We start from the raw sequence: 12,667 nt of genomic DNA, 5'->3' as shown, positions 1-12,667 counted from the left end.
GCTGCCTGGAATGTGTTAAAATAGATAAAATAGATAAATAAAATGCATTTAATTTAAATTCTCAAAAATTAAATAAAAATCAATTAATTTTTTTAGCATATTACAACATGTCCATAACTGGGCTGTGAACCCCAGACCTCTGCTTTGAAAGGCAGTAAAGCTGACAATTACACTAACCTTTGTTACGGCTCCTGGAGCACCAGAGAGACTTTGACAAACATCTCCAGTGTTTAAGGTTAAAGATTTCTGTTGTTAAGGGTTTAAAAGAGGAACAGAAAACTCTGTATTATTATTATTGAGTCCCTGGAAAACTGTATAATCGCTCAAATAGAAATGAATTGAAAAACGCCAGTTAATCGACTGGTGTCCTCAAATTCCTCTCCTGACGTAAATAACATTTCCTCTGGATTAATCAGCCTCCTCTCTACATGATCCTCTATGAATGAACATGTCATTCTGGTTTCTGAGTGGTGGAAATGTGACGTCTCTAACGTGAATGTTCTCTAAATGTTAATGAGGAACTCATATTTGATCATCCTTCACTTTAAAAAGGGGCGGAGACCACAGAGAACTCTAAGTTTCCTGAAGGAAACCTGCTCCAGACCAGGTTACGTAACAGACTCAGTTGCCATAGTGATTGATTCTGAGTTCAGCAAATCCCGCTTTGTGAAACGGGTTTGGTTTCACCCACTTTCACGGGTTTAAGTTATCTCTGTTTCTGACTCGGGAAACTCAAGAGTTTTCCTGAATTTGGAGTTCACAAACTCAGAGTTCCAACAAAACCTGCTTCTTGACACGGGCCCCTGGAGGTGGAAGCTAAATGACCAGTGTCGAAATGACTCTGGTAGTAGCCGTGGATTGTGATGACATCACAGCAGTCCTTCAGATGGGGGATTTGGCACTCAAGAAAATACTTTCCTAAGTGATTGATAGAGCTGATATTCAGTGTAATACACATGAAAATATGTGACCAGACAAACGGCAGGATCTAGATCAGGGGTCTGAAACCTTTAATTCCAGAAGGTCCAGGTTCTTATGGACCGAAAGTCAGCGAGAGCTGCAAAGTCTCACCTCTAAAGTTAGAAAAATGGTTTCGAGGTCATTAAGCCATTCATTTATAAAATATAGCTTTGAAATGTTTTATAAAATTAAGATTTTTCTATATTTAACAAATTTAACTTCTTTCAGTTTTGACAGCAGCACAACAGCTGCAGCAGATTTACTTCAAGTCAAATGCAAGAAACATGATGTTTTCTATTATTGTGACTTTGGTTTTCCTTTATCCTTTTTCTTCTTTTACTAGTGAATAAAAATACAAGTGTTGTTAAGAGTAGTACTGTAAAATAATGTCACTAATGTTAAACCACTCTGACAGTAAATTCAATCTTTAAACATCATTTTGATCAGTTAGGTCTATCTGACAAGTCAAAAAAAATCTAAACACAAATGAATTAGTTAAGTCTGAAGTTTTCTTTGAAGCTAAAGAGCCAGAATGCAGAGGTGAAAGGTTGAAGACCGCAATCTAGTCCATGATTGATTTGTAGCACTGTTTTTTCAGTATTTCCAGTTTCAAAGCTTCCATAAGCCTGATTTTGGTTTGGCACATCTTTCCTGGAGCACAGTCTGAACCCCCGATGTCAGAAATGATCAAAGTGTGATATGTCAGGTACCTCACATGGGTTTGTACAGCACACTGTCCGAATCTGAATTACTTTCATACCCTTCTGGCTACACCCTACTGCTCCATAGGGGATTACATTTTTATTTGTTTTCCAGGAGTACAATGCTGTGAACAGTTGCAAAAAAGCAATAAGAAATAAAGTGCATATTCAGGGTCTTTTCTTGGAAATCTAGTTTTCTAAATGCCATGCATGGTATTTAAGGCTGGCTTTACTTTACATGACATTGGGAAGTACCTCCAGAGTAATCCGTCACAATGAAAACATGTTTAAACCCTTTGACCTGATTGTTCAAAGAAGCTGGAATCAGAACTTATTTTGACGACACTGACACTTTCAGTGACACAAATACTTGTTTTTGGAGATTAATTGATCCATTTTGATTTAGGGACTGTCTTTTGCAGCTTGAACTGCCCAATTTGAGCAAATGACTTGCTTTTGAGCAATGGACTTTCCATTTTGAGAAAGTGATTTGCTGCCATTTTTTGCAGTTTGCACTAATTGTTTTGAGAAACACCTTAGGAGTGGTCCAAACTTTAATACTGTTGTGAGAAATGAATGAAAAACTGTAAAGAAAAACAGGCTGACTGCATTTTGGTTGTTTCACTCCAGTTTACTTCCATAGATATTTTTACTTTGTTTGGAAAGCGTTAAAAGCTAGCTTGAGCTCTGAGGAAAACCAAACAAGCAAACCCGTCCACCCGAAGAGAATGGTCTTGTGGTTGACCAAGAATTCTGTTTAAGTTAAGCAAGAGAAGAAAAGCAAAGACCACCAAATTAAAACTGACCCCACAACCAATGCAAAAATCCATCTCCAAAAGAAGCACCAACAGTGCGAAGCCTGAAAAAAAAGTCTCATTTCACACAAATGGAATCTAGAAAAGAGAATAGTCTTCTTCTTTTCCTTTCAGCTTTTCCCTTCAGGGGTCGCCACAGCGAATCAGTTTCCTCCATCTAAGCCTGTCTTCAGCATCCTCCACTCTAACACCAGCCACCTTCATGTCTTCATTCACTGCATCCATAAACCTCCTCTTTGGTCTTCCTCTAGACCTCTTTCCTGGCAGCTCTAGACTCAGCATCCTTCTACCAATATATTCACTGTCTCTCCTCTGAACATGTCCAAACCATCTCAGTCTGGCCTCTCTGACTTTATCTCCAAAACCTCTAACATGTGCTGTCCCTCTGATGTATTCATTCCTGATCCTATCCATCCTGGTCACTCCCAAAGAGAACCTCAGCATCTTCATCTCTGCTACCTCCAGCTCTGCTTCCTGTCTTTTCTTCAGTCCCACTGTTTCTAGTCCAAACAACATGGCTGGTCTCACCACAGTCTTGTACACCTTTCCTTTCATTTGTGCTGAAACTCTTCTGTCACACATCACACCTGACACTTTTCTCCACCCATTCCAACCTGCTTGCACTCTCCTCTTCACTTCTTTTCCACACTCTCCATTACTCTGTACTGTTGACCCTAAATACTTAAACTCCTCCACCTTCTTTATCTCTTCTCCCTGTAACCTCACTCTTCCACTCTGGTTCCTCTCATTCACACACATGTACTCTGTCTTACTGCGGCTAACCTTCATTCCTCTCCTTTCCAGGGCAAACCTCCACCTCTCTAACTCCACCTCCACCTGTTCCCTGCTCTCACTACAAATCACAATATCATCTGCAAACATCATAGTCCATGGTGATTCCTGTCTAACCTCATCCGTCAGTCTGTCCATCACCATTGCAAACAGGAAGGGGCTCAGAGCTGATCCCTGATGTAATCCCACCTCCACCTTGAACTCCTCTGTCACCCCTACAGCACACCTCACCACTGTCTTACAGCCCTCATACATGTCCTGCACTGCTCGGACATACTTCTCTGTCACTCCAGACTTCCTCATACAATACCATAGTTCCTCTCTGGGCACTCTGTCATAAGCTTTCTCCAGATCTACAAAGACACAGTGGAGCTCTCTCTGACCTTCTCTGTACTTCTCTATCAACATCCTCAAAGCAAATGTTGCATCTGTAGTGCTCTTTCTTGGCATGAAACCATACTGCTGCTCACAAATGTTCACTTCTGCTCTTAGTCTGGCTTCCACTACTCTTTCCCACACCTTCATTGTATGGCTCATCAGCTTTATTCCTCTGTAGTTACCACAACTCTGCACATCTCCCTTATTCTTAAAAATGGGCACCATCACACTTCTCCTCCATTCCTCAGGCATCTTCTCACCACCTAAGATCCTGTTGAACAACCCGGTCAAAAACTCCACTGCCATCTCTCCTAGACACTTCCATACCTCCACAGGTATATCATCAGGACCAAGAGCCTTTCCACTCTTCATCCTCTTCAAAGCCCCTCTCACTTCACCTTTACTAATCTTTCTTACTTCCTGCTCCACAACCGTCACCTCTTCTACTCTTTGTTCTCTCTCATTCTCTTCATTCATCAACTCTTCAAAGTATTCTTTCCATCTTTCCATTACACCACTGACACCTGTCACCACATTACCATTCCTATCCTTGATCACCCTAACCTGCTGCATGTCCTTCCCATCTCGATCTCTCTGCCTTGCTAGTCTGTACAGGTCAGTCTCTCCCTCCTTACTACCCAACCTAGCATACAAGTCATCATAAGCTCTTTGTTTGGCCTTTGACACCTCTACTTTCACCTTACGCTGCATCTCCCTGTACTCCTGTCTACTCTCCTCAGTCCTCTCAGTGTCCCACTTCTTCTTAGCTAGTCTCTTACTCCGTATACACTCCTGCACCTCCTCATTCCACCACCAAGTCTCCTTATCAACTCTCTTTCCTGATGACACACCAAGTACACTCCTACCTGTCTCCCTGATCACATTAGCTGTAGTTATCCAGTCATCTGGGAGTACCTCCTGACCACCCAGAGCCTGTTTCAACTGTTTCTTAAAAGTCATGCAACAATCTTCTTTTTTCAGCTTCCACCAGTTTGTCCTCTTCTCTGCCTTTGCCCTCTCTTTCTTCATCTTCTTCACCACCAGAGTCATTCTACACACCACCATCCTGTGCTGTCTGGAAACACTCTCACCAACCACTACTTTACAGTCACTGATCTCCTTCAGATTACACCGTCTACACAAGATGTAGTCTATCTGTGTGCTTCTACCTCCACTCTTATAGGTCACTCTATGTTCCTGTCTCTTCTCAAAGAATGTATTCACTATCGCCATTTCCATCTTTTTTGCAAAATCAACCACCATCTGTCCTTCTACATTCCTCTCCTGGATACCAAACCTGCCCATCACCTCCTCATCACCTCGGTTTCCTGCACCAACATGACCATTGAAATCTGCACCAATGACAACTCTCTCATTTCCAGGGATGCTCATCATCACTTCATCAAGATCCAACCAGAACTTCTCCTTCTCTTCCAGCTCACATCCTACCTGTGGGGCATACCCACTAACAACATTGAACATGACACCCTCCATTTCTATCTTCAGACTCATCACTCTATCTGACACTCTTTTTACCTCCACAACACTCCTAACAAACTCCTCCTTTAGGATAACTCCTACTCCATTTCTCTTCCCATCTCCACCATGATAGAACAACTTGAACCCTGCTCCTAAACTTCTAGCCTTGCTACCTTTCCACCTGGTCTCCTGGACACACAGTATGTCTACCTTTCTCCTCTGCATCATGTCCACTAACTCTCTACCCTTTCCTGTCATAGTTCCAACATTCAAAGTCCCAACTCTCAGTCCAACACTAGTGACTTTCCTCTTCTCTCTCTCCCTACGAACCCGCCTTCCTCCTCTCCTTCTTCCACCAACAGTAGTCCAATTTCCACCGGCACCCTGTCGGTGAACAGCACCGATGGCGGTCGTTGTTAACCCGGGCCTCGACCGATCCGGTATGGATTTCGTAAGTCTGATTCGCATATTTGATTTGGCAAGATTTTACGTCGGATGCCCTTCCTGACACAACCCTCTGTATTTATCCGGGCTTGGGACCGGCACAATGAGACCCTGGCTTGGGCCCCCTCGTGGCTACATTAGAAAAGAGAATAGTACGTTAATCTATTATATCAGAATGTTTTAGACAGCAGCCTCCCAAAAACAAGCAGTCGTAGCTGCACGATGTTCCAAAAAGTTCTGGGGTTCATAAAACCCAAAAAGGTTTAAATAAATAACTGAGGGTTTGATGGGGAGTGTCCTATTCCACACATGCTGCACCAGAAAGCTCAAACTTAACTTACTCATGTTCAAGACTTGCTTTTACACAGCCTGCGTCTGTCATCATCATCATCATCATCATCATCATGGAACAACAGTCACAGCTTTGCAAACACAGACCTGTATTTTACTTAAAACAGTCGTAAATTCTTCTCTTACAATTCAGTACATCAAGCAGAGAAAACAGCTCAATTTTTTCTGCTCATCATGTGTTCAAACAATAATTAAAAAGAAAGAAACTGAACAAGAAAAACAGCACACAAATCAAAACATATGAATCCTCACAGCCATGAGCACTACATAACCATAACCAGTCGACTGGCAGAAATCTGCTTACTGTCCTTTTTAACTTAGCATGGAAACCGGTGCACATAATACTTCTGATATGATCTAATATAAATAAATACTTTGGTTCTAAAGTTAAATTAGGCAGCAACAGGAACGGTGTCTCTGAACACCCTACAACAACATTCAACAGACATCTGAGGAAAAAAAAAGTCCTCCTCTGGGATCTGCTCTGAAAGCAACAGCAGAAAGAACGTATTGCACACTGAGAGCACCTTAAGAGTCAAAGTGCTTTACATAAGTCTTTCCAAATTAAAAACATTCAGATTTTTGTGTTCTTGTCTATTTCAAAATAAACAAAACACCACATCTCTTTCCCCATTATGGTCTGGGAGTCCCCCATCATCTGTCAAAGCATGGAGCTGCAGACGAGTACTGCATGCTGACTTGGTGAGAGCGGTTAGCTTTAGGATCCAGTGAGGCGGCTGAGGCCTGGCTGGTGGGGTGCTGTGGACCAGGAAGTGGCTGCAGGCTGGTGGTGGAGTGACTGAGGTAGGAGCCAGGCCTGTGAGTAGACGGCAGGCCTGGCTGCAGGGTCTGCTGGGCATACTGCACCCCGGACAGGTGCAGGTACTGCGCCACAGAGGCTGACTGGCCTGAGCTGTGGAACATGGACTGGTCCTGCTGCTGCGGAACCGGCTGCTGGCACTTTTGCTTGTGATCCTCTTTCACATCACTGTCGTGTGCGCTGAAGAGAGACAAAAGAGTGTTGATTTGCAGTAAAACACATTTATGAGAGTTATGTGGATGACTATATTTATGAAGTCTGTACCAGAGTTTTCAGAGCCAATATTACCACTGACAAAAGGAAGACTTATATTCACAGCATTTGCCTAATAATAAACTCACATGAGTAATTTCTCTGCACATGGGACAAGGTTCTCCCATGTGTAACCTGTGAGGCGTTGCAGTCGAGGGGGCCATGTAGGGGATAAGTGGAGGGTGAGGCGTGAAGCAGCCGCACAAGCTGCAGCCACCAGCGAGGGGGGAAAACACAAAAACACGTGATCTAAAGAGAAAACAGAGATTTTAATCAAAAGTCTGACATTTCTGTACCAACAAAAGATCTCACAATTTAAGTCCCACTCTGATCATCTTTTGATCTAATTTCAAAGCATTCCCAGGGGTCATTTAATTACGATTATGCAGTTTGTAGCAAAAAACAAACAAAAAAATAATCTGCATCGTTTTCTAAGCATTGACTGTGTATCCTCCCTTCTGGTGTTCCAAACAGGAAGTACCTGCTGGCTCCAAGAAGCCAAAATCCCATAGACTTCTACAGAGAAATAAACAGCTATAACACAGTCATTCTATGTGCTACAATAAACATTCCAAGACATTTTTCTTAAACCTCAAGTTATTTAAGTATTAAACTGACCAATCACATGCCCCAGTAAAAGCATGTGGTGCTCGCTGGCCTCCACTTTGATCGACAGGTTCTCCAGAGCTGCTTTCAGTTGACACGTGAACTTAAACAAGCTTATTCATGATTGGCCAACTCATCACTGTCATCTGACTCGAACATGGTGGCGTCCATATTGTGAAAAAATCGCAAATTAATTGACTTCACTTTGCTGGAGCAGGAGGTAAAGCATTTTCTATGGGTGATGTCACACCCACTCTGTCCAGTTCTCCATTTACAGTCAATGTTTCTAGAACATAGGTTCTGCAGAGCAGCACTAGTTGGTTAAAAGTTCACCTCTGAGTAGTGGGCAGGACAGTTGGGACAACCCTGCCCTCCCTTGACAGGAGGGTCAACCATAACTGAGAGCTCTCTGTTTACATGCTCTCCTGCTAGCTTACAGGCCCATAAAGCATGCTTTTGTCTGCTCCTGATAATAATATATATGTCCATTAGTGCTGCCACAAACGATTATTTTAATAGTCGACTAACCACCGATTATTTTTCTGATTAGTCGACTAATCTGGTCATGCGCAAACTGGATGAAAAGCACACATCTTAACCATCATTAGCTTTAAACTAACTAAAAACTAGATATATAGCATTACCTGTGATAATGCTAGTGTGAATGCTGTAAGATGAATTTGGCAGCTGAAGATGGTGAAATTGATAGCTAAAAACGCTGAAGCTGATAAGTCAGCTAAAATATTAGTTAAATTTTAAATTAAAAAGTCTAAGTTAGCCAAAACAGCTAGCATGCAGCTGAAATATTAGCTAAACTCAAAAATAGCCTAAACAAATGAAAAAAGCCTAAATTAGCCAAAATGGCTAGCATGTGGCTAAAATATCACCTAAAGTCCAAATTAGCATAAAAACCTGAATAAATACCAAAATAGTCCAAAAAGCTATCAGAATGCCATTATAACTTTCATCTTTACTACACTCTGACTCCATAGAATATAAAGTAATGACTAATCAACTATTAAATTAGTTCTTGACTATTTTAATAGTCTACTCTTTTTGAAATATATCTCATTAAATCGATCTTCAGGATTTCTAGATGTTTTCTCACATTGTGTTCTTACTCTTTACTGACCCATTTTGAATGTGGCTGTTTTAAACTCACTCATTTCCACAGGAAAACAGTAGGAGGCTAAACAGACTTGATTTTACATGCAGATTCGGGAAGCTAAGAAACGCCAGGTTGTTGGAAGAAAAACCCTGGAGACAGGACTGTTGTTTCTTGTGAGGCACAAAAATAAAGTGTGTCACTTCGGCCCAAAAAAGACCAGGATGATGAAAACTAAAGGTTCTAGTCAAAGCTTCAATAACAGAAGTAACTGATATAATAGCCTGCCTTTCTAAAAATGTACAGATAAGTGATTCAAGTGAGTGGAATTTTGGAATACCCCAGCAAGGATAACCTTAAGACGTAACCATTGAAAAGGACCATGCCTCCGTTTAGTGGTGAAATTATGAGGTACATACAAAATGTACCCTTTGCACTTTACTCAGGCCATGACACCTAGCTTTAGACTGGACAACAAGGACTAGTCTAGAAAACTAAATAGATTAAACCCAACAGTATTTTTGTTGTAACATTGGACTTTTTTTCCATTGGAGGGAATAAGAATCAAGCCCCCACTGACTAACTGATGAATTGTACTTGGCTCCAAATAACCTTCACTTCTGAATCAGCTTCTGTCTAAGATCCTGAAATTGCTCATTCGGTTTAATCCAATTACAAGAAAAACTGTGAGGTTTGATAAATTCACTGTAGACCAACAGTTTAACCCTTTAGTACCAGAGATGTTGCCTGCGACACCTAAGCAACACACGCTCTTTGACAGATCGTCACTCTTCCAATCAGATGATTCAAAGAGCTACAGTTGATTGATGCTGATTGTGAAAGCATTTTGCTGTATTTCAGAGCAAGACTGCTTTCTCCCCTTCAGAATCAGCTGAGAGTACGTTAATTGCTTAAATGGTTACAGAGTTATGTAGTCGAAAGAATGTAAACACTAGAGCTAAAGCTCTGGTGTTAAAGGGTTGACAGCCTACTATTGGACTCACCTGGGATGACTGTTGAAAAACATTAATCAAAGTACATTATAGCTAAATCTGTACTACTGTAAATCTGTACTTCTAGACTCACCCAACATTTCACTGGAACACACCTATTGAACATAGATGTGGAAAATCTGTTAAAACAAAAGGCCTTGATCCTTTTTAGTTTCCTCTCTAATACAACTGATATTCCTCAGGATACTGATTTAAGATGATGTTATTTGCACATTTTTACGAGCGAAAATTCTCAAAAACTGATGGAAATGTATCTTGGCCACATGGAATAAGTCCAGCCAAGATGCATTGCTGAATTCCCCACACGTATTTTAAGTGTGACCAAGGCTGAGTGTTGTTGTTGTTTGCAAGTATTAATCTAACCCTCTCAGCACTGGACAGATGCATTTAGAGAATTACGTGCAACATAGTCACTTTCATCGCTTTAATCTTATATCAGATGAAGAAACGTTGAAATTTTAACATGATGCGAAACAAGAATGAGATGAAAAATATATAACATAAGATTGAAACACTAAGTAAAAGATACCTTGCAAGGAAACCTCCAGAAAGTAATCAGCATACTTGGCCATGTAAACTTTAGTCTTCTCCAAGCTGGTCATTGGCCAGCCGTCGTGCAGATCCCCCTCGTGAACGGCAGCAGAAAGAAAGTATTCGATATAATGAGCCGCTGTAGGCAAATACAAGTTCCATTGGAAAGTCTCCAGAAGAAGCAGCTCCATGTGCAGCAAACCCTGCTTGGTTAGGACCAGATTCATGGAGTTCATGCAGCACAGGCTGTTCAGGGTTTCCAGCTTTGGCACCCGGTCCTCCCGTTCCTCGAACTTACCTGGACAAAGTAGAAATCCTTAGAGTCGCACATGTGTGGACAGATCCATTAAGCATTAGCTCATCAGTGTACATACTGGCCAACAGGAGACACGAGAGTGAAACCATGTGAAGCTGCTGCATGGTGACGTCATAGCGATCCATGAAAAGGTCCAGCAGGTAGACAGCCAGGTGTCTGGCTGCGGGGCAGAGCTGCAAATGGTTGCTGATGACAGCTATGAGGTCAGCAAAGTACCGCCTGAGGTTGAGCTGAGGGGATTGACCTTTGTAGGAAGGCAGCTTGAGTTCCTGTTAGACAACACACCAAACCCAAGACCTCAGCAAACACACACACATTCTTTAGGTGTTTATCTAAAACAATGAGCCAAAGAGAGCTTTCAGTAATCAACATTGTCCTAAAAAAATGTAACTTTACTCAAATAATGACAAAAGCAGAGCAGTGTTCAAACTGTCAAACCTCACTCACTTTATATCGCAGTGCCTGGTAGATGTCTGCAGCCAGTTGTCCTTTCCACCATTGGTCCTCCAGCTCCATTTAACGCAGAGTGTGGACACCTGAAGGGTAGAGTGAGGGACGAACGAGTCTTCACGGAAAACTCACAGCTTCGTTAGTGACGCTTCCATCGCGGACACTCACCCAGCGAGAACATGAAGCTTCACCGAACAACTCCAATCCGCCCCCCCGGACAAGTCCTGCTCGCGCTCAGCAGCACGAGATCCTCTAATGCCGCAGGTGCGTTCACGTGCGTCTCCAAATAAGAGTCTCGCCACAAGAGGCGTTGAATGCCCCCCCGGAAAAACTCAACGGAAGGACGTCCATCCATCTTTACAAAAATAATTGTATTTTATTATCATTTTTCTAAATGTTATTTTTAGAAAAATAATTTAAAATTGTGTTATTAGTGTTTGATATTTTAAAAGACAGAATATTACATATGTATCTACCCGATTTTATTGTTTTCTTTTCTTTTCTTTTAGGCAACAGTACGAGTGTATTTTATGTTTTTTTGAATGTTAAGTTTTTAGCATTTTTACATTTTACTCATTAAAATAATTTTACATTATTAAATGTCAAATATGAAGAAAAATGACAAGTTATTTGCTTTCTCCTTTCTCTGCTCCCTTAATTCAAAATGTAAAAGTTTCAGATTTTCTGTTTAAAACTTCACAACAATTTGAAACAGTCATTTTATTGTCAATGAACAAACACAACCCCAAACATGGTTTTAAGTTTTGGTTTCTTTGTTATACACTGAAACATTCAGGGGAGACCTACAAATCTACATTTTTGAAAAGTGAGGTGAATAAAAAAAATGGAAAACTTCACAAGGTAGTTTGTAAATCTCAGTGGTCACCACAGACACATGCGCGTCTCGATCACAAACGAAAATGGGAAAGACCAGAACAGCCTGTGCTGTTCTTCATAGACCCACTGGTGAAAATTTGTGTTTTTAACATATTCTGGCATTTTCTGATGATGGAGGACACGTATAAAAGATAATGAGATTAAAATACTATTTTTGAGTATTTCTTTATTTAATTTGTTATGAATCAGGAGCAGACGACAAAAATGCAGTTGAAAAAACCAAACAAATGTGTTTGTCATATAGAAAATACCCTGGGCCACAAGCTCTCTGCTCCGCTCCATTCTGATGCATCCACTTTCAGACAAATAGATCCACAATCCGTGTATCATTCGTTTTTCACCTTAATATCGGAAATGAAAAAACGAAAAACCAACCGTTTTTTCGTTTTTCCATTCAAAATCCAAAACGAAAAATGAGCCGTTTTTCGTTTTTTCGTTTTGCGCACCAAAACGAAAAAACGAAAATCGGATAACGGGACTTTGATTCGTTTTTCGTAATCTCGTTTTTGACACAGGGGGAAACCCGGAAGTAGTTTCCGCAGATTCATCCATCCATCCATCTTCCTGACCGCTTCTTCCCTTTCGGGGTCGCGGGGGTGCTGGAGCCTATCCCGGCTACTTATGGGCGAAGGCGGGGTACACCCTGGACAGGTCGCCAGTCTGTCACAGAGTTTCCGCAGATTCTTATTGTGAAAATCTGCTGCACTGCGCCCGCTGTAGCTGTCTTTCGTCCAGGGAAAGTGATCATTTATTATTG

The 12,667-nt window shown here is 41.4% G+C and overlaps 2 protein-coding genes across 2 annotated transcripts in view; one reads left to right on the top strand and one right to left on the bottom strand.

Moving 5' to 3' along the window:
- The window catches only part of LOC112161900 (cadherin 11, type 2, OB-cadherin (osteoblast)), a 264,903-nt gene that overhangs the window by 133,875 nt on the left and 118,361 nt on the right, over positions 1-12,667 (top strand). The window lies entirely within an intron of this gene.
- Positions 5,989-11,332, bottom strand: ccnj (cyclin J). Its single transcript, XM_024264896.2, has 6 exons — positions 11,182-11,332; positions 11,011-11,099; positions 10,622-10,832; positions 10,246-10,545; positions 7,082-7,241; positions 5,989-6,920 (listed from the first exon to the last, which is right to left on the bottom strand). Exons 2-6 carry the CDS (start codon positions 11,077-11,079, stop codon positions 6,575-6,577), a joined length of 1,086 nt encoding a protein of 361 aa, XP_024120664.1. The 5' UTR covers positions 11,080-11,099; positions 11,182-11,332; the 3' UTR covers positions 5,989-6,574.

This window comes from Oryzias melastigma, linkage group LG15 (assembly GCF_002922805.2).
Source record: "Oryzias melastigma strain HK-1 linkage group LG15, ASM292280v2, whole genome shotgun sequence".
Lineage (NCBI taxonomy): Eukaryota > Metazoa > Chordata > Actinopteri > Beloniformes > Adrianichthyidae > Oryzias > Oryzias melastigma.
Note: the sequence above shows the minus strand (reverse complement) of the source record. Positions and strands in the feature narration are given on the sequence as shown.